The sequence below is a fragment of the Suricata suricatta genome, chromosome 6 (assembly GCF_006229205.1).
Source record: "Suricata suricatta isolate VVHF042 chromosome 6, meerkat_22Aug2017_6uvM2_HiC, whole genome shotgun sequence".
Taxonomy (NCBI): domain Eukaryota; kingdom Metazoa; phylum Chordata; class Mammalia; order Carnivora; family Herpestidae; genus Suricata; species Suricata suricatta.
The window spans coordinates 49,070,367-49,092,092 of record NC_043705.1 but is presented as its reverse complement, the minus strand read 5'-3'; the positions used below and the strand labels follow the sequence as shown (position 1 = coordinate 49,092,092).

Here is a 21,726-nt window from a genome sequence, read left to right as displayed (position 1 = left end):
CTACGAATCAGCCAGGTGCCCAACAAGTTCTATTTTTTAATAATACAAAATAACATTTGCTTTTTATTATTTAACTTATAAAAGTGTAATGTATGATATAGAAATACAAAAATTTAAAAGTCACAATTTGGGGAGACCTGGTTGAGCATCCAACTTCAGCTCAGGTCATGATTTCATGGCTCATGAATTCGAGATCCACATTGGAGTCTGTGCTGACAGCTTAGAGCCTGGAACCTGCTTCAGATTCTGTGTCACTCTCTCTATCTGCCCCTCCCCAACTCATTCCTTCTCTCTCTCTCACATAAACAAACATTAAAACAAAAAAATTAAAAAAGTCACATTTGGGGTGCCTGGGTGGCTCAGTAGTTTGAACATCCGATTTTGGCTCACTTCATGTCAGACTCGAACCTTGTCAGGTTCCATGCTGACAGCATGGAGCCTGCTTGGGATTCTCTCCCTCTCTCTCTGCCCCTCCTCTGCTTGCTTCTCTCTCAAAATAAATAAATAAATAAATAAATAAATAAATAAATAAATAAATGTTTGTGTGGTTTTTTTTTAAATAAGAAGTCACAATTACTCTACAACAATGACAAGAGTTAGTATTTTGGATATATTTTCCTGTTTTCTTTTTTTAGTGTTTTATATTTATTTTTGAGAGAGACACACAGTGTGAGCAGGGGAGGGTCAGAGAGAGAGGGAGACACAGAATCCAAAGACAGGCTCCAGGGTCTCAGCTAGCTGCCAGCACAGAGCCCAATGCAGGGCTCGAACCCACAAACTGTGAGATCATGACCTGAGCTGAAGCTGGATGCTTAACCGACTGAGCCACCTGGGCACCCCTTTGTTTTACTTTTCATGGTTGAGGTGTTATATTTGGATCTCTATTTAAAGATGTTGATGGGGTGTGGGGAACTGGGGGAGATGTTGGTCACAGAGCACAACAATGCATTCATTTTTTTAAAATTTTTTAATGTTTTATTTTTGATACAGAGAGAGACAGAGTATGAAAGGGGGAGGGGCAGAGAGAAAAAGGGACACAGAACCGGAAGCAGGCTGCAGGCTCTGAGCTAGCTGTCAGCACAGAGCCCGACACGGGGCTCGAACCCATGAACATGAGATCTGACCTGAGCTGAAGTCAGACGCTTAACCGACTGAGCCACCCAGGCGCCCCAACAATGCATTTAGAAGATGGGTAAGTTTTTGGAAATCTAACACACAGCATTGTGATTATAATTAACAATATTATATGCTTCAAAGTTGCTAAGAGACTAGATCTTAAATGTTCTCACCACAGAAAAAAGAAATAATTATGTAACATGATGAAGATGTTAGCTAATGCCATGGCAGTCAAATCAGTTGCCTGTATATCTTAAACTTACAATGTTTTGTCAATTTTATCTGTATATTAAAGAAAAGAACAAGAAAAAAGAATCTGTGGGGAGATAAATATAAAATGAGATTTATTTGAACAAAATAGAACTCTATAGTTAGGAAAAAACCAAGAAGTGGATATCCTTTTCTAATTTTAGTTGACTGACAAATGCACAGAAGTATTCCAAATGATGGTGGTAGGGAGGATGGGTTAAGGTAATGAGTATTAAAGTGGGCCCTTGTGATGAACATTGGATGTTGTATGTAAATGATAAATTTTACTCCTGAAAAATATTACACTGTTATTAACTGTTAGTTACACTGTTGTGTTAACTAACTAGGATTTAAATAAAAACTTGAAACTACAAAGAAAGAAAAAAAGAAAGAAAAGAAAAGAAGGAAGGATGAAAAAGCACTCCAAATGAGAGCTGGGATTGCCAGGAATGCTGTAAAACAAAAGTACACATTCAGTGGTAAGCTAGATTAGATATCTTTTGGGAACCTTGCAAGGCTAAAATCTTCAGATTCTTTTGAAGTATGCCAGGCACTATAATTATATTTAAAACAAGAGATTCCATGTTACAGAGTGTTAAGTTACAAAAAATTTGCAGTATTAAAATAGTTTCAACAACACTAAAAAAATTACTTGAAATATGCTATCTAAATGATACAAAAGATGGGAACAAAAAATAACAAAACAGAATTCTTATTAGATCATGGTGAGGTTCTTCTCAAGCTGTAGAACAGTTTCCTTAAGTGCAGGATCCTCTGCCCAGTTGGCTTTACTTCCTAGAATGAGGTTCTATAAATAAAAACAAAAAAAAGTTTTTTTACATTAAAGTTATAAGTATTTTTAATAATTTAAGATTTTTAAAAATCCTTTTATTTATGTTATAAAATATTTAACAAACTAGGTGTGAGCATTTACTCTATGAAAAAATATTTTCTTGTATACACATTTCCACTTTCAGTTAGACTTCAGTCTTTTTTTTTTTTATGTTTTTTAAATTTTTGATAGAGAGAGAGACAGAGCATGAAAGGGGGAAAGGGGGAGGGGCAGAGAGAGAAGGAGACACAGAACCGGAAGCAGGCTCCAGGCTCTGAGCTAGCTGTCAGCACAGAGCCTGACGTGGGGCTCGAACACACGAACGTGAGATCTGACCTGAGCTGAAGTCGGACGCTTAGCCGACTGAGCCACCCAGGCGCCCCAAGACTTTAGCCTTGATCCCCATAATGCTAAGAAAGATTTATGATGTTGATAACAATTTTTTCTGCTTTATCAGTTTTGTGGATAGTTTTTACCTGTTAAGGATTTTTGCAATGGTAGTCTAGATTAAAGGAAAAAGACTGCAGCTCTGATTTAGGATCATTTTGCACTTCTACAGTGAAAAATAGTTTAAGCATAAACTGTTTGCCCTATTGATTATTTTAAAACTAGTGGCTCAATGATAGCAAGTTACTAATTGAAATTCTGTTAAAACAGATTTTAGAATATAAGTGTTGATATTGTTATGTAGAAAAATATTTAAAATTTGGCCTATCTATAGCATTTACATGCTTTTGGGCTAGTGTTTATAAATCAAGTTAAATTACAAAGACAAGTGGAAGTAAGTATTCAAATATGACTAAGCCCATTAGGAGCAGGAGCTCCTAAGGTAGTCAAACCTATGTTCTGCTTACCAAATCAATGATTTCATTAAATAAGACTTAACTAAGAGTATATGAATAAAACTTTAAGAAGGCAAAATAATAGAGGTCTCAAAGCAGTAGGAAGGAACATGTACCAAACAAAATTTAAATAATCCGGTCCTTACGAGGCAATCCTCCACTTGAGGGGGACTTCCTAACTGAAATAACTGAAAAATGGTTATTTAAGCATTTCATCTCAACAATTTTGAGGTATTTCATAATTCAAAAGTAATGAAAACCCTCTGGAATAAAGGAACACATAAAATTTAAGAGGTCTAACCATAGTTAAAAAAAATCAAAGGCTTAAATATTAAATACACATAAAATCCAAATATATGTAAGCAAACTAATATTTCATATTAAATTCATGATTTTTTCAGGATCAAAGACTAACTGAAAGCTAATCTGAAAATAAGAGAATCAATCATTTTTTAAAGGTTCTTTACCTCCTTTCCTAATTTATATAAATGTTACTTACCTGGAACATATGTTGAATGACTGTAGTAATTTGTATCTCCATCTGTAGGTTTTGTTTAATGGCCTTTATCTTGTCTGAATTTTCCATAATTGCCAAATCATCTTTCTGTTTGTTCTTTTCGGTCTGTATTTCTAAAAGCTTACTTTCTGAAGCTTGTTTTAATTCTATTAGGTTAAAAAATAAAAACAAAAAAACACTACATATAACAACTGCAAAAAGGAATCCTGGAAAAACAGTGAAGCAGAACAGTTCCTATTTCAGTCAAGAGAAAGTATACAACAAGCACCGTTTTAGGGTGCAGTTCCATTTTGATCTGAAAATGATTTTTGTGGTGCAAAATATTGATATTTTAACTTTACACTTAGCAATGTCCTCCATGAAAAGCTCACAGTATGTCGGCTGTCTACACATATTTGAAGTGGTATCATGTTAAAGAGAACTTATACTGGGCTGCCAAAAGAATAGACAGAGATATATCTAAGGAAATATTTTTTCCTCTTTTATTTACATGAATGACAATTCAGTAAGATAAATTTTCAACAAAAAGATTCTCTTCTCCAGATATAAAAAACATCATCAACCATTTAGTGTAGTTCCTGAAATGTTCTAAGAATTAAACAACTTGAAAACATACATGGGTGTGTCCCAGGAGTTTGGTTCCTTGACATTAATGGATCAAAAGTAGATTGGAATCCAATGGAAAAAAATTTAAACATCCAAAGGATGATTAGATCAGATGAACAAGATTACTTCTGACCTTGGGATTACTTATAATCAAATCTGTGTTACATTTAAAAATAACAAATCATGCCTATACTATTATATGAAAAAGGGAGTTTAGAACAGAGTAAAATGAGACAAACTTTTAAAGAAATAAGCACTGAAGACTGATTACTTCTTGACAATATCTCTTGACAGTTTACTTTTCCTAAGTATACTTTTCTGTTTGTAAATTCTACTGAAAATGTATATGGCTTTTCAAATACACATTTCAATAATTTCAATACAAAAAGCCATCTCATGTTCATTAAGTTAAAAAGCTGTAGAATCATATCTATCAACTGATAATTTAAAATAATATATATTTAAAAATTCTATATATACACATATATAATTATTTTAAAATTATATATAAGTATATATAATTTATATATATATTTATATATATATATATATAAATATAAATAAATGCTTATATGGGCAGGGAAAAATCCTGCAATGATATATGCCTAACTGTGGTCACATAGGAAAGAGGTATGGATTTCACACAATACTTTCTGTATCGTTTTTTTTGCGCCTGAGAAATTATTACTTTTGTAATTTAATGTTCTAAAACAAGAAAAATAAATCAAGCTAAATATATTTTAATACTACTTTTATTTATTTAAGTTTATTTTATTTTGAGAGATACAGTGTGAGTCGTGGGGGGGTGGTGGTGCGGGTGTGTGTGTGGAAGAGACAGAGACAGAGAGACAGAGAGAGAAACCCAAGCAGGCTTGGTTGAGGAAGGGCTTGAACTCATGAAACTGTGAGATCATAACCTAAGATCATGACCAAGAGTCAGATGCTTAATCGACTGAGCCACCCAGACGCCTTTTAATACTACTTTTAAAAATGCCATATGTAGGAGCACCTGAGTGGCTCAATTGGTTGAGTGTCCAACGATGGGGCAGTCATGGTCTCGAGGTTCCTGAGTTCAAGCCCCGCATCAGGTTCTGCACTGACAGCTCGGAGCCTGGAGCTGCTTTGGATTCTCTGTCTCCCTCTCCCTTTCTGCCCGTCTCTCCCCAACTTGCACATGCTCTCTCTTTCTCAAAAATAAACAAATTTGAAAATATTAAAAAAAATTTTTTTATGTCTTTTATTTATTTTTAGAGACAGAGAGAGACAGCGCGAGCAGGGGAGGGTCAGAGAGAGAGGGAGACACAGAATCTGAAGCAGGCTCCAGGCTCTGAGCTAGCTGTCAGCAGAGCCCGATGCGGGGCTCGAACCCACGAACTGTGAGATAATGACCCAAGCCGAAGCCAGATGCTTAACCGACTGAGCCACCCAGGTGCCTCTGAAAATATTTTTTAAAATGCCATGTGTGAAATTATGAGAAAATCTGAAAGCTAAGAAATTTCTCATCTCTACTTCAATGGCTGATATAACTGGCCTTTATCAATCTCCATAGTAAGTGACCATGTTTTCTACAAAAGAACAAAACCAAAACAAACTGTTCTACATACGTAATCTCTTCTTTCTAACATCAAGCAGTTTTTCCTCCAAATCCCAAGATTCCTGTTATTAGAAATAATAATTAAGACACATTACCTAAGAACAAACCTATAACACATCACTGAATTTTATCTACTAATTTTCATTTTCTAAACTTCCAGTTCTCAATCCCTTTATTTCCATACAGAAAAGAAACAAAGGACAATAGCTTAAATCATACGTAGATAATCAGCCAAAGTGTGAGAAATGACTGAGTTATGAAAAAGAGGAAACGTAATGACATTGAATTCCAATCATACCAGTAACCTCTGGGAAACCCTATATAGTCATATACAATACAGTTGCCAACAAGTTACTAAAATCATGAGAATATGTAAAGAGTGCAATTACCTGCTGTGATTTCATTATTAATTTGTTTAGCTTTAATATGTGTTTCATGTTATCCATAAGCACACTGAAAAGGAATAAAAAATGACTTGTTAACCTTAATTAAAAATAAAAAATCTCATTAAAGAACACATCAATTACAATGGATTCCCTTTCATGAATACTGTATACTTCAATAGAAAGTCATCACTTAACAAAATAAACCTGGAAAAGTTTTGATGTAAACTAAATTTGTGTTTAAAATTAGAGATGCAGCGGCTCCTGGGTGGCTCAGTCAGTCATGTGTCCGACTCTTGATTTTGGTTCAAGCCACGATCCCGCAATTTGTGGGTTTGAGCCCCATATCGGGCTCCATGCTGGGTTTGGAGGCTTCTTGGATTCTCTGTCTCTGTCTCTCTTGCTCTGTATTCCATCCCCCGGCTGCTTGCTCTCTCTCAAAATAAATAAACTTTAAAAAAATTAGAAATGCAAAAAATAAATAAATAAAAATGATAAAATTAGAGATGCATTTCCCTAAAAAAATCTGTAATCACAAACAAAAAAATATGAAATTTAGGGGTGCCTGAGTGGCTCAGTGAGTTAAGTGTCCGACTTAAGCTCAGGTCATGATTTCACAGTTGGTGAGTTCAAGCCCCAGGCAGCTCTGTGCTAACAGCTCAGAGCCTGCTTCAGATTCTGTGTCTCTCTCTCTGCCCCTCACCAGCTTGTTCTCTCTCCCTAAAATAAAAACATTAAAAAAATTTTTTTTTAAATACGAAATTTAAGCATGTAGTAATGTTAATAAAAATCTCCCATTTTGGAGAAAAAGCCCTAATTACTTGCTAATAAGCTGCTTTTTAAAAAAATACACTTAATTTTTTAGAGCATTTTAGGCTGACACCAAAACTGATGGAAGGTACCCATATGCCCCTGCATGGACACAGGCACAGCCTCCTTGACTATCAACATCCCCCTGGAGAGGGGCGCCTGGGTGGTTTAGTCGGTTGAGCCTCAGACTTCGGCTCAGATCATGATCTCATGCTCGTGGGTTTGAGCCCTGACAGCTCAGAGCCTGGAGCCTGCTTCAGATTCTGTGTCTCCCTCTCTCTCTCTGCCCCTCCCCACTCATGATCTGTCTCTGTCTCAAAAATAAATAAAAACATTAAAAAAAATTTTTTTTAAACATCCCCCTGGAGAAAAAGTCTGTTCATCATAATGAGTCTACTCCTACACATCATTATCATCCAAAGCCCATAGTTTATATTACAGTTCACTCTTGGTACTGTACATTCTATGGGTTTGACAAATGTATAAAGACATGTATCTACCATTAATGATCAATACGAATAGTTTCACTTAATAAGCTGGGGTGTTTTTTTGTACCCTCATGTCTTCAACAAAAGCCTGTGCTGGGCATCAGTAATATAAAACAGAGTAAAACACAAAGAGGAAAAGAAAAAATATGTTGAAAGAGATAAATAAATCCGCAACTACAGTACAGTTTTATTACAAACAATAATAAACATGAACTGTTGAAAGAGTTGTGCACAGAGTACAACAAGGGAAACCCTGGAATCTTAAAGGGCATGAAGTAATTACCTAGATCAACCAGTTTGGTATGGCCAGAGCCAAACGGTATGAAATAAGATTGGATAAGAACAATGGTTCTTATACTCCAACGTGCCAGTGCTTTGGAAGGATGTTAAATGTGGATCACCGGATCACCCCCAGCACCCTCATTTATCTGCAGAGACTGAGTCAACAGGTTTGGAATGAGACCAGCAATGTGATCTCTGTGATAATACTGTCTGTTCAGATAAACCGTCAGGCATTTGAGAAACACTGCAGAAGGAGTTTGTTGAGGAGACTGATAATGGGGGTCTTTGCACAGACCTGGGAAAACCAAACTCTTTTTCTACTAAATATAGCTGTACTGGTTTGTAAACTTTAAAACATGCTAAAGGCACTATCTCAGCCTACTTGGGCTTTCTGTCCTCTTTGGGTGTCAATACGTCCTATATATACCTCTTTAACTCAAGAATGTTTAAAGCTCTCCTTTTAAGGAGGAGTAATTGTTAGAGGGCCCAAATTCAGATTTTAGGATTAATGGAATCCTGGACTTAAGTGAAATATGGGGAGAATGCATTACCAGTCTGAACTAAGACACCCCAAAAGGGGAACTGCTCAAATGCATCTTGGCACGTTTACGGTGCTAATGGTAGGGGATCTTTTATCATAAGCTTTTTGGAACAGGTAAGGCCTCTGAGGCCATACACACATAGGACAATATCATAGAGAACCTTGATTACCAAAGTTTTTATTTTATATTCCTTCGCAAATAGTTTAACACAGACAAACATTTCTGCCATGAAAAATGAGACATATAATTCCTATCTCATTGGGTCATTGACCTAACCCTGTTTCTGTTTTAGAGTAAATACTGAACAAAAGTTAACTTTCAAAATCTTCAAATTTTCAGGTTTGTCTGGCTAAAAGTCTCCATTGCTTCTTAGGACTACAATACAAACAAAATATTGGCAGGACCATAAAAATTATAATGAAGAGGGTGCACAAAAATGCCATCACTTTTCTTATTTCCCAGTTAAGGTAGATGGCATTGATGGTGAATTATAAAAAAAATAAAGAAAACCAGGGTGCCTAGGTGGCTCAGTCAGTTAAGCATCCAACTTCAGCTCACGTCGTGATCTCAGGGTTTGTGAGTTCAGGTCCCACCTTGGGCTCTCTGATGTCAGCACAGAGCCTGCTTTGAATCCTCTGTCTCCCTCTCTCCCTGCACCACATCCCTCTGGCTCATGCTCTCTTTCTTTCTCTCAAAAATAAATAAAATCATTACAAACAATTTTTTTTCCCACAAAACTAAAGTCATTATACCAATCTCCCTTTTTACTCTCATCCTTAACAAATCCAGAAAAAAAAAGAAAAAACCAACATACCTAGTCTGGGGGTTAATTTTCTCCAGGTTTTTACTAAGTGCAGTCGAAAGTTGTATCCTATAATGCAAGGAAAAAAGCTTGCATTATAAAACATAGATAACATTTGTAGTACATTGAAAAGAAAAAAGTAAAAATGACAAGTCAAAGATTGATTTCCTTTAAATGTAACCTAAGCCAAAGGAAAACACTATTGTATGGGAAATACTTTGATAAATAACTTACAAAAGTGTAAAATAACAACATAGCTAGGGGTGTGCACTTTTACACTGAGGGGCCGATTAGACTTGAAATCAGCCTGAGGTTTGCTCTCCCAGCCACTGGCCTTGGTGCAGGGCCAGCAGGAAGCTTTAAGCATAAACGCACTACAGAGATTAGCATAGGCCTGAAATGGAGAAAATTAGGGAATATAAAGCCATACTTGAAAATAAACTTTAACACATACCTATATACAAGCAAACTCCATAAATTACTTTAAATTCAAGCAGTTAATAAATAATAATGAAAAGGCAATCAACTTACCAATATTTAAGTCATTTACTCATTTATATCACACAAAAAAATTTGACTCATTAAAATAAGATCTCTTAATAGCTTTGAAGTCATCTTGAAAAATATGATCTAGGGCACATGGCTGGCTCAGTGGGTAGAGTATGCATTCCTGAATTGGGATCATAGATGCAAGGCTCATGTAGGGCATAGAGCTTACTTAAAATAAATAAATAAATTTTAAAAATACATATTATCTATACAGTGAGCCAGCTTCTGAGAAGAAGGAAAAATGTTCACTGCTGGAAATGATTAAGAGGACTTTAACTACTTTTCAACTAAAAGTATGAGAAATTCACCTGGAAAGGCCAGAATATAAGGAAACAGTTTTAAAAGTCATCCAACTTAAGTGAGATTATTAATTGAGATCACAAGTCTACAAGATACCCTGTTTGCCTTATTAACAGCTGCATACCAACACCTACCTTAAAGCTTAGTAAGCACTCAAATATTTCTTAAATGAATTTTAAAATAGAGATGCAAAACCTATATTAAAAATATATTTAGGGGCGCATGGGTGGCTCATCAGTTAAGCATCTAATTCTTGATTTTTGGCTCAGGTCACTATCTCATGGTTTGTCAGTTTGAGCCCCACTTCAGGGTCTGTGCTGTCAGAAGTGCTGCTTGGGATTCTCTGTCTCTTCTCTGCCCTTTCCTAACTTGTGTGCTCTCTCAAAAAAAATAAACATTAAAAAATATCTAACTATCTATACACATACATACATTTTTAACTCGATGACAATACTTTGACTTGACTAATAGTCAACCGTAGTAATGGAATCTAGTAAAAGACTGAATGGTATTTAAGCTCACCCTCTATTTCCTTGACCGACATTTCCTTATTAATGAAGGCATTAATAAATGAGGTTACCTTTTCTCTCAGGACTCAAAATTTGTGTGACCATTATCTAATGATCATTTTACTTGATTAGTCACTCAGACCAGTTAAAATATTCCCTTTACCTCAAATCATAACCACTTTGCATTCAGTTCACAATGTGTATACCTCATATGTAATATTTACCTAATATGTAATAATTACCTGTCTATTGTAAGCTTTTTCATTTCAAATGCAGTTTTCACCTCTTCAATTTCATTTTCCAGCTCTTCAATTTTACTATCAAAGAAGCATGACCAAAAGAATTTCAGCAATATAAAAAAAAAATTCACTATTAGAATACATATAAAGTAAACCTTTGAAAAAATAAAACAACTCTATCTCAAAGTATTCTACAAACCCCCACACTGATGCATTTACAGATTTGGTAACAAGATACTTCTGAGATACTGTACTAATTATCTTGTGAAAGGAGAATGCCAAAAGTGCTAACAGGATCACTAATGTAATGTGAGAACATACCCTATATCAACAACTTCTCAGTACATGCATGAAAATTTATTTGGAAAAATAAAGAAAAGGAAAAAGGAAGATAACAGTGTAAGATGGATAATAGTATCAAATCTTAGTAAAAAACACAAAATCGAGGGGCGCCTGGTTAAGCCTCCAACTCACAGTTTCAGCTCAGGTTCTGATCTCACGAGTTGTGGGATAGAACCCCACACTGGGCTCTAGGCTGACAGAACGGAGCTTCTGTGGGATTCTCTCTCTCCCTCTCTCTGCCCCAATCCTGCTTGCGCGCTCTCTCTCTCAAAATAAATAAACACATACATTTTTTAAGAAACACAAAATTTAAAGTATAACATACGCTTCAATTTGCTTATCTTGCATGACTTGTTCTGGAGTTTTTTCTTCACCTACAAATAAATAATTTTTTGAAGTTAGTAACAGTTTAGAAGAGTGCTGTCCAGGGACCCCTGAGTGGCTCAGTTGGTTGAGCATCTGATTCTTGATTTAGGCTCAATTCATGATCCCAGACCCTGGGATCAAATCCTGCCTTGAGCTCCACTCTGAGCATGGAGCCTGCTTGGGATTTTCTCTCTCTGCCCTTCTCCCCTGCTTGTGCTCTCTAAACAAACAAGCAAATAAACAAAAAGATTCTCTTTCCCTCTGCCTCACAGAAATATAATGTAAGCCACAAACTCGAACCAAAAATTTAGTATTTTTTTTAAAGTAAGCTCCAAGCTGGGCATGGACTTGGAATTCATGAACATGGGGCTTAAACTCATAACCCTGAGATCAGGACCTAACTTGAGATCAAGAGTCAGATGCTTAGCTTACTCAGCCACCCAAGTGCCTGCCCCCCAAACTTATTCTTTTACTACCCTCCCAATTTCCCAAAATTTAAGTTTTAATTTCTAGTTTCCTTATTCTAAAGAAGGTAAAAATATTTCAATGTAACTTATTTAAACCCAAAAGATCTAAAATATTTTCATCTCAACATGTAGTTAATTTAAAATGAGTAATGAAATATTTTACAATCTTTTCTTCCGTATTTTACATTTATAGCCCCCCTTATAGACTAACTACATTTCAAGTGTTCAACAGTCACATGGAGATAGCAGTTGCCATATGGGACAGAACAGTTTTAGAATAATGCAAAATAAAAAGGTATAAAATATTAACATGAGCAATGCAATATCAAAAAAATCATCTGTATGTCTATATGTTAGCAACAAACAACTGGAAATTAAAAGATAAAATTACACTGTGCAATTTCTTTCAAAAACATGAAACACGTAAGGATAAATTTAACAAAATAATGTATATGACCTCTACACTGAACACTTTCAAATACTGGAAAGATACATTATGTATAGGTCTTAGAAGAATCAGTATGGCTAATACAATTTCCCCCATATTGATCTATAGAACCCAATCAAATGCCAAATAAAATTCTAATACTTTTTTTTTTTCCTTCCTGTAGAAATTGACAAGCTGGGGGCACCTGGGTGGTTCAATTGGTTAAGCATCTGACTCGCAGTTTCGACTCAGGTCATGATCTCACAGTTCTTAGGTTCGAGCCACACATCAGGCTCTGCATCTACAGTGTGGAGCCTGTCTGGGATTCTCTCTCTCTCCTCCTCTCTCTGCCCTTCCCCGGCTCACAATCTCTTATTCTCTCTTTTTCTCTCAAAACAAACAAACTTAGAAAAAAAAACAAATTGACAAGCTGATTTTAAAAGGCATATAGAAACACAAAAAACCTAGAATAGTCAACAATGTTGATAAAGAAGAACACTAGAAGTCTTACAGTCATTGATATCAAGATTTACTATAAAGCCATAGTAATCAAGATAGTGTGGCAATATTGTAAGTATAGACAAATACCTCAAGGGAACAGAGAAAAGAGCCCAAAAATAGACCTACAAATAAACAATGGAGAAAGGAGAGTCTTTTGAACAAACAGGGCTAGAAAAACTGGACTTCAGAGAGCTTCTTAATTCTGAGCTCACACCATATCAAAAAATTAACTCAAAAAGGACCACAGAACTAATTGTTAAATCTAAAACGCTAAGTCTTATATAACAAAATAACACGGGGTGGGGTGCTTGGGTGGCTCAGTCAGTTAAGTGTCTGACTTTGGTCCAGGTCATGATCACGTGGTTAATGGAATGGAGCCTCACATCAGGCTCTGTGCTAACAGTGCATAGACTTGAGATTCACCCTCTCCCGCTCTGCCTCTCCCTCTCCCGCTCTGCCTCTCCCTCTCCCGTTCTCTCTTGCTCAAAATAAATAAACTTAAAAAAGTATTTTTAGAAAGCCTAGAATACCAGACTGACAATACATAAGAACTACCTTTGGGTATATAGCCTTATAAAAGAAATTGAGCAGAGTATGAAAAGTTCCCAAGTTCAAACATGTATTTCAGATGAAGTAAGACATCAACGTGGCCCCTCAGGTTTTCCACAATTCTTTTTTTTCTTATAAATTTTTAGCAGTTTATTTATTTGAGAGAGACAGAGAGAGCACAAGTGGGGAAGGGAAGACAGAGAGAGAAAAGTAGACAGAGGAAGAATCCCAAGTGGGCTCCACATGGACATTCTGATGCAGGGCTGGAACTCACAAAACTGTGAGATCATGATCTGAGCTGAAATCAAGAGTCAGATGCATTAACTGACTAAGCCACCCAGGTGCCCCTACAAAACTCGTGATTCAACCTAAAGTACTTAAGAATTTTTTTTATGTTTTTAAATTTATTTTTGAGAGACAGAGAGAGACAGTGCGAGAAGGGGAGGGTCAGAGAGAGGGAGATACAGAATCTGAAGCAGGCCCCAGGCTCTGAGCTGTGCTGTCAGCACAGAGCCCAACGCGAGGCTCGAACCCACAAAACTGTTAGATCATAACCTGAGCTGAAGCCGGATGCTTAACCGACTGAGCCACCCAGGTGCCCCTCAACCTAAAGTATTAATTGGCTTTATTCTTTAAGCCCCTTTCACAAAGAAAGAATCATCAAAATCCATCTTTGTAAACCAAAGGCTTACGGTCAGGTGGCAATAATGGTTATTACATTAGGAGAACTAAACCATTATTTTAGTACTCTCTTGCTCCCTAAGACTTCTGCATTAATAGTTTCAAAAGAGGGGCACCTGGGTGGCTCAGTCGGTTAAGCCTCTGACTTCGGCTCAGGTCAGATCTCACATTCGTGGGTTCAAGGCCCCGCGTCAGGCTCTGTGCTGACAGCTAGCTCAGAGCCTGAAGCCTGCTTCGAATTCTGTGTCTCCCTCTCCCTCTGACCCTCCCCTGCTCATGCTGTCTCTGTCTCTCAAAAAAAAAAAAAAAAAAAAAAAATCAAAAATTGTCATTCATATCTTTAAGCTGATCTCCCTTCTACCTCTCATTCCTATCTTCCAATGCTTCTCAAAGCTTGCTTAACAATCATCTGAACTGCTAATTTACTTACCCAAATGGTCGAAGATAGCACAAGTTCTAGGACTACTTACCACAGGAATTTCCCAATTCTCTGATCAACAGAACTCAACTGCATGGCATTGTTAGTTAGTTTTTTAAATCTATTTCTTGAATCCCTAACAAGTTCCTGAGGGCTGGGGCATGCCTGTTTCTTGCCTTCCTACATAGAATAGCACTATATTATGCTCCCAGTCCTGTTTTTAAAATAAATAACTTTGGGGCGCCTCGGTGGCTCAGTTGGCTAAGCATCTGGCTACAGCTCAGGTTATGATCTTGCGGTTTGTGGGTTCAAGCCCTGTGTTGGGCTCTGTGCTGACAGCTAGCTCAGAGCCTGGAGCCTGTTTCAGACTCTGTGTCTCTTCCTCTCTCTGGCCCTCTCCTGCCCATGCTGTCTCTCTCTGTCTCTCAAAAATAAATAAAAAACATTAAAACATTTTTTTTAAATAAATAACTTTTTGTAAAGTTGATTTTCTTTTTTCTAGAATACTATTCATCATCAAGCTCACAAAAATCTTATTTGAAAATGAAAATACTTACTTGCATCAACCATTGATTTATATTCCAAGAGTTGTTGTTTAGTCTGTGCTCTCAGCCTAAAATCAGATAAAGAGAAGAGAAATTAAGTTAAGTAAATTAAGTAATTAAGTAAACTCTACCCCAATATGGGGCTTGAACTCATGACCAGTAGATCAAGAGTCATATCCTCTACATACTGAGCTAGCCAGGTACCCCAGAGAGCCATGTATTTATTGAGGTTTTTATTCATTAGTATATGATAAACCAACTCATTTTTTTCAGAAGTTTATGCATTTAATGAATGTACATGAACTCAGCAATAAGTCTTCTAGTTTTGCCTGATTTTATTTCAGTGGACCTAAAGAGGGGCACCTGGGTGGCTCAGTCAGTTAAGCATCTAATTCTTGATCTCAGGGTCTTGAGTTCAAACCCTGCACTGGGGTCCCAACTGGGCATGAAGCATACTTAAATAAAAAACAGGGCACCTATGTGACTCAGTCGGTTAAACCTCCAACTTGGGCTCAGGTCATGATCTTACAGCTCATTAGTTGGAGTCCTATGTCGGGCTCTGTGCTCACAGCTCAGAGCCTGGAGCCTGTTTCAGATTCTGTGTCTCCCTCTCTCTCTCTGACGCTCCACTGCTCACACTCTCTCTGTCTCTCTCTTAAAAATAAATAAATATTTTAAAATTTTTTAATAAAAAAATAAAGAAAAATATAATAAAATTGGCATAAACAGAGTTCTGGTTCAAGATGGCAACATAGAAAAACTCTGACCTCAACTCCTCCAGAGAACAAACCATATTACATCTATTTTTTCCGGAAAAAATTTCATGTTTACTTATTTTTGAGAGACAGAGTGTGAATGGAGGAGGAGCAGAGAGAGGGAGACACAGAATCTGAAGTAAGCTCCAGGCTCTGAGCTGACAGCACAGAGCCTGACACAGGGCTCAAACTCCTGAACTGTGAGATCATGACCTAAACTGAAGTCATACACTTAACCAAGCTACCGTGGCATACTGTCAAATACATCTATTAATTACTCTATTCCTTTTGAAGATCTAAGGGCTGACTGAACAGCTACTGAATAACCAAGGATAGAGAGAACAAAAAACAACAGGAAGAGAGATGGAGATGTGCTACAATTTGAAAGAGTAACTAGCATACACAGCTCCAGCTCCAGCTCGCCAGCAAAAGTCACCAACCACACACAGTCCGCCTAGGGGGCACCAAGCACAAGATCACTCCTCCAAGTTTAGGAGAAGTAGCTGTTGTGCCTAGTCCACAGAAACAAACAAAATAAGTCAAGCAAAATGAGGAGAAGAGGAATATGCTCCAAAAGAAAGAATAAGAAAAAACCTCAGAAAAAGAATTCAATGAAACAAATAAACAATATGCCTGAAAAAGAATTTAAAGTAATGATAATAAAGATACTCACCAGGCTGGAGAAAAGAGTGGAAGAACTCAATTAGACCTTCAATGAAGAGACAGAAAACATTAAAAGGAACTAAACAGAGTTGAAGATCGTAATAACTTAAATAGAAAAACACATTAGAGGGAATCAACAGTAGATTAAAGAATGCAGAAGAACATATCAGTGATCTGGAAGACACGGTGATGAAAGCATGCAAACAGAACAGCTAAAAGAGGAAAGAAGTTTTAAAAATGCAAATAGGTTAAGAAATCTTTTAGACAACATCAAGCAAACAAAGATTGCATTACTGGGGTCCCAGAAGAAAAAGAAAAAAGAGAAAGGTGTAGAAAACTTACATAAAGAAATAATAACTGAAAACACAGGGAAGGAAATAGATATCCAAATCCAAGAAGCACAGAGGATTCCAAACCAGATGAACCCAGGGCGGTCCAGACATGATACATACTAATTAAAATATCAAAAGTTAAAGATAAAGACAGGATGCCTGGGTGGTTCAGTCAGTTAAGTGTCCAACTCTTGATGTCAGCTCAAATCACTATGTCAGGCTCTGTGTTGACAGTGTCTCCCTCTCTCTCTGTCCTGCCTAGGTTCATGCTGTCTTTTTCTCTCTCTCTCAAAATAAACAAACACTTCAAAAAAATGTAAAGAAAGAATTAAAAGCAGCCAGAGAAAAACAAAAAGTACTATGAAGGAAAACCTACTGAAGCTATCAGCTGATTTTTCAGAAGAAACTTTGCAGAAGAAACAAGTGGCATGACATATTCAAAGTGATGAAAAGAAAAAAACTAACCTATACCTGTAGGGTTACCATGAAGATTTGATGGAGAGAAACAAAATATAAAGAAGTTATCACCACTGAACCAGTGTTGTAAGAAATGTTAAAGGGACTTCCTTAAGTAGAAATGGTGAAATAAGATATAAGATGAATAAGATATAATGATGAATAAAAAGATGTAAAATATGACAAGATAAATATAAAATGTGGAGAAGGGGGAAAGATTGTTTTCTTCTACAGATTTTGGGGGATTTTTCTGGTAGAGTATGTCTGAACTTAAATGAACATCAAATTAATATGGACTGCTATTTATTTGGATGTTATAGATGAACCTCATGGTAACCACAAACCCAAAACCTATGATAGATACACAAAAAATAAAGAGAAAGAAGCCAAACTAAACACCACACTCATAGATTGCAAAGAAAGAGAGCAAGAAAGCAGAAAAACCACAAACATACCAGAAAACAAATTTTTAAAATGGCAATAAGTACACACTTATCAGTAACTACTTTAAATGTAAAGGGCCCAAATGTTACAATCAAAAGACAGACAATGATAGAATGGATTAAAAAAACAAGACTCATCTGTATGCTGCCTAAAAGAGACTCACCTCAGGCCTCAAGATGTATATAGACTGAAAGTGAAGGGAAGGCAAAGCATTCACCATGAAAATGAAGCCTCCCCCATCCCAAAAAAGCCTATGTAGCAATACTTATACCAGACAAAATAGACTTAACAAAAAATTTTTTAACGTTTATTCATTTTTGAGAGACAGAGACAGCATGAGTTGGGGAGAAGCAGAAAGAGAGGGAGACAGAATCTGAAACAGGCTCCAGCTCTGAGCTGTCAGCACAGAGCCCGATGCAGAGCTCGAACCCACTGACCGTGAGATCGTGACCAGAGCTGAAGTTGGACGCTTAACTGACTGAGCCACCCAGACGGCCCCCAAAATAGACTTTAAAGCAAAGACTGGAGGCGCCTGGGTGGCTCTGTTGGTTGAGTGCCCCAACTCGGTTTCAGCTCAGGTCACGAACTTACAGTTTGGTGGGTTTTGGCCCCACATCTGGCTCTACACTGATAGTGCAGAGCCTGCTTGGGATTATCTGCCTCTCCCTCAAACTCTTCCCCTCCCCCGCTCACACTATCTTTCTGTCTTCTCTCAAATAAGAATAAACTTAAATACATTAAAGCAAAGACTGTAACGAGACAAAGAAGGGCATTACATAATGAGAAAGCAATCAATCCAACAAGAGGATATAACATTTTTAAGTATCTACACACCCAACACTGGAGCACCTAAATACATAAAGAAATGTTAACAAACACAACAGGAGAAATTGATGGCGATACAATAATAGTAGGGGGACTTTGACACTACACTTACATCAATGGATAGATCAGCCAAACAGAAAATCAATTAGGAGACAATGTCTTTGAATGACACACTGGACCAGATGGACATAACAACATATATAAAATATTCCACTCAAAAACAAGAGAATATACATTCTTTTCAAATGCACATGGAACACATATAAGGTCATAAAACAATTCTCAACAAATTGAAGAAGATTCAAATCATATTGTACTTTTTTGACTACTATGGTATGAAATTAGAAATAAACCACAACACACACAAAAAAAACTGGAAAAAATACAGACACATAGACACTAAACAACAACCAAACAACCAATAGGGTCAGTGAAGCAATCAAAGAAGAAATAAAAAAAAATATATGGAGATAAATGAAAATGAAAACATGATGGTTGCCAGAGAAGAGGAAGGTGGGGTTAGGCAAAATGGGTGAAGGGAAGAGGAAGATACAGGCCTCCAGTCATGGAATGAGTATGTTCTGGTAATAAAAAGCAGAGCATAAAGAATACAATCAATGATACAGTAATAATGATGCAATGAGGCAGATTATAGCTATACTGGTGGTGAACACAGCATAATGTATAAACTTCAAATCACTACGTTGTACACCTGAAACTAATGCAACATTGTCAACTACACTGAAATATTATGGGGTGCCTGACTGGCTCAGTTGGTGGAGTATGGAACTCTTGATCTTGGGGTTGTGAGTTCCTGCCCCACCCTGGGTGGAGAGATTGCTTAAAAAGAAAATCTTAAAAAAGTAAATAAAAAGTTCTCAGAGGAAGACACAAAACACAAAACGGAATCCAGTGGGGAAACAGCACCTAAGAGCCAAAGTTAAAATTTTGACTTTTAAATTTATTCTTAATATGTCACACTGAAGAAACAAATGAGCTAGACAAAATAGTGAAAACTACAAACACTGTAATGAGTTTAAAAACAGACTGTAATATTTTTAAGATATACATAAAAGTAACAAAGATACTAATCCTTGGATAGATAATTCATACAGTTTCTCAGGTGTCGTATGATTGTAGTTAATCCAAAATCATACTTAAAATAAGTAGAAAAGCAATGAGTAAAATGGTAGCTAGTTATTAAGTTTTTCTTACATGTTTTACATTTACATGGTAGTTTCATAATTCTGAAACTGCTTTGTGAATTTGAGACCTACATAAGCAGTTAAGTAACAGACAAATTTCTAAATCTCCATGGTATAAGTCCCTAAGATTTAAAGTTCCAAATGAAAAGAACAATTTCTTACAGGTTAAGAAGGTAGGCTAGCATTTTAAGACACACTATAAGAAGAGTTTCCCTTTAGCTGAGATACAAAAGGTGATCTTTTCTTTAAGTTTGTTAATTTTGAGAGAGAGTAAGCAAGAGAGAGCAAGCAGGGGAGGTAAGAGAGAGGAGAGAGAATCCCAAGCAGAATCCTGATGCAGGACTCAAATTCAGAACTGTGAGATCATGACCTGAGCTGAAACCAAGAGTCTGATACCTAACCAACTGAGCCACCCAGGCACCCCAAAAGGTCATTTTCTATCTTTAAATTTTAGCATTTTATATTGTAGGCATGTGTGGAGAGCTGCCAGAAGAGCTGCCAGGGGAAGAGATGTGTGCCTTGACCTAAGATCGGCCACCTGCAGGGCAGGACAGTGTTATCACTCCCAGCCCAAGGCCGGAGACAGCTTGGCTGGACTTTCTTATCGGCTCCTCAGACACTGTGCTAAAACTGCAGCCTCTGTTTCTCCTTTACCCTAGCCTCTTCACGTGACCCTGTTTCTTAGGAACCGACCTGTGCTTCTTGCTCTTTATAAAATGCATGTGTTTTCTCAATAAAGAGAGGCTTGATCAGAGACTTTGTCTTGCCTCCATTTTCTGTGCTCCCTGCCCTACCCCATTCTCGTCCCCTCCCTCAGGACCTGCGTTGACTGACCTGCCGGTGGGGTCAGGCATGATGGAATTTTTAAAGGGAGGTTAGGAGGTTTATTAGCCAAGACCTTTCAAAGCAGTGGTAAATCTAAAATAGTTACAATGCTTTGGGGAGGTAAAACAAAACGAAACAAATCCTTCTTAGGATTTTGAACACATTTTTTTTCTTTAAAGGTCAAACAAGAAATATTTTAGGCTGTGTGATTCATATGGTGTCTGCTGGAGCTACTCAACTCAGAACCTGTAGCAGGAAAGTTCCCTTCCAATAAACCCTGCCTTGAGGGCACTGAAATAAGAATTTCATTTAAATTTCAAGTGTTATTAAATTTTCCTCCAGGACATTTTTTTGTCCCAACTACTTAAAAAAGCATAAAAATTATTCTTGACTTGAGAGGACACACCATAACAGGCAGTAGAGTGGACTGGGCCCTACGCCACTGTTTGTCCACTGTATGGCTATCCTTTCTCATCACATCTTCCCGTAGCAACTGTTTAGTGGAAAAGTATGAACATCAATCATCCTCTTGGCAGAAAATATAACAAATGAGGCTTCCAGATTGAAAAGGGTCAAAACCACAAAACAAAAAGGAAAGGCAACGTTTTCTCAAGTAGCTGAGGCCTTAAATGCACCTCAGTACCCGCTGGAAAATTGGAGCCCCAGGACACTAGTGCACGAGAGAAGGGAGGAAACTACGGTTCCGAAGGCCCTAAGGGCCCTGGGCTCTGTGCTAAACGCTTGCCTCTGAGCAGCTCAGTTAACGCCCCCGGCATCCCTACTAGGAAGGTGTAATCTTCCTCTTTCTCGAAGATGAAGGGACTTAAGTGAGTGACGCAATGACAAAGCTACGAAGGGACCAAGTCAGAATTCGAAGCCTTTGGGACCCTGACAGCAAAGAGCGGAGCTCTCCGCCGAGACGCCCCCTTGGATCCGGCCGAGGTGGCCAGAGGGAACAACCTGAGCAGCAGGGTCAGGCGGTCTTCGGCACGAGTCTCTTGGGCGCCAGCGACCTGTGGTGGCCTGCCTTCCCCGCCTCCGGCTCCGGAGTCCGGGGGCTCGGTGGCCGCTTGCTCTCCGGGTGGCATCTCCATTCTGAGTGGCGCTAAGAGGCTAAGAGGTACGGCCTCGGACGGGAAGATGCAGCCTTAGGAGTCGATTTAACCGCCACAAACTGGTTGCCCGGGAAGTTCCGGCGAACCGCCGCTTACCGTCCCGCCCCTTCCGCCCCACGGCTCCACCCCTTCCGTCCCGTCCTCTAGTTG

At 37.6% G+C, this 21,726-nt stretch overlaps 1 protein-coding gene across 1 annotated transcript; it reads right to left on the bottom strand.

The window, feature by feature from the left end:
• Nucleotides 1-1,433: 1,433 nt before the first annotated feature.
• Nucleotides 1,434-21,673, bottom strand: CENPH (centromere protein H). The gene is made up of 9 exons (XM_029941330.1): nucleotides 21,422-21,673; nucleotides 14,969-15,024; nucleotides 11,328-11,376; nucleotides 10,664-10,738; nucleotides 9,076-9,132; nucleotides 6,146-6,209; nucleotides 5,767-5,818; nucleotides 3,539-3,702; nucleotides 1,434-2,173 (listed from the first exon to the last, which is right to left on the bottom strand). The coding sequence occupies exons 1-9, from the start codon at nucleotides 21,553-21,555 to the stop codon at nucleotides 2,081-2,083; spliced, it is 744 nt and encodes a 247-aa protein (XP_029797190.1). The 5' UTR covers nucleotides 21,556-21,673; the 3' UTR covers nucleotides 1,434-2,080.
• Between the last annotated feature and the right edge of the window lie 53 nt (nucleotides 21,674-21,726).

Excerpts from the sequence above, each read along its gene's own strand:
- CENPH (XM_029941330.1), bottom strand. The coding sequence starts at position 21,555 with ATGGAGATGCCACCCGGAGAGCAAGCGGCCACCGAGCCCCCGGACTCC. Across the intron at positions 15,025-21,421 it reads CGCCTGACCCTGCTGCTCAG|GCTGAGAGCACAGACTAAAC; the intron begins GTTGTTCCCTCT and ends ATCTGATTTTAG. Across the intron at positions 10,739-11,327 it reads CAAGATAAGCAAATTGAAGC|TAAAATTGAAGAGCTGGAAA; the intron begins GTATGTTATACT and ends CTTCTTTGATAG.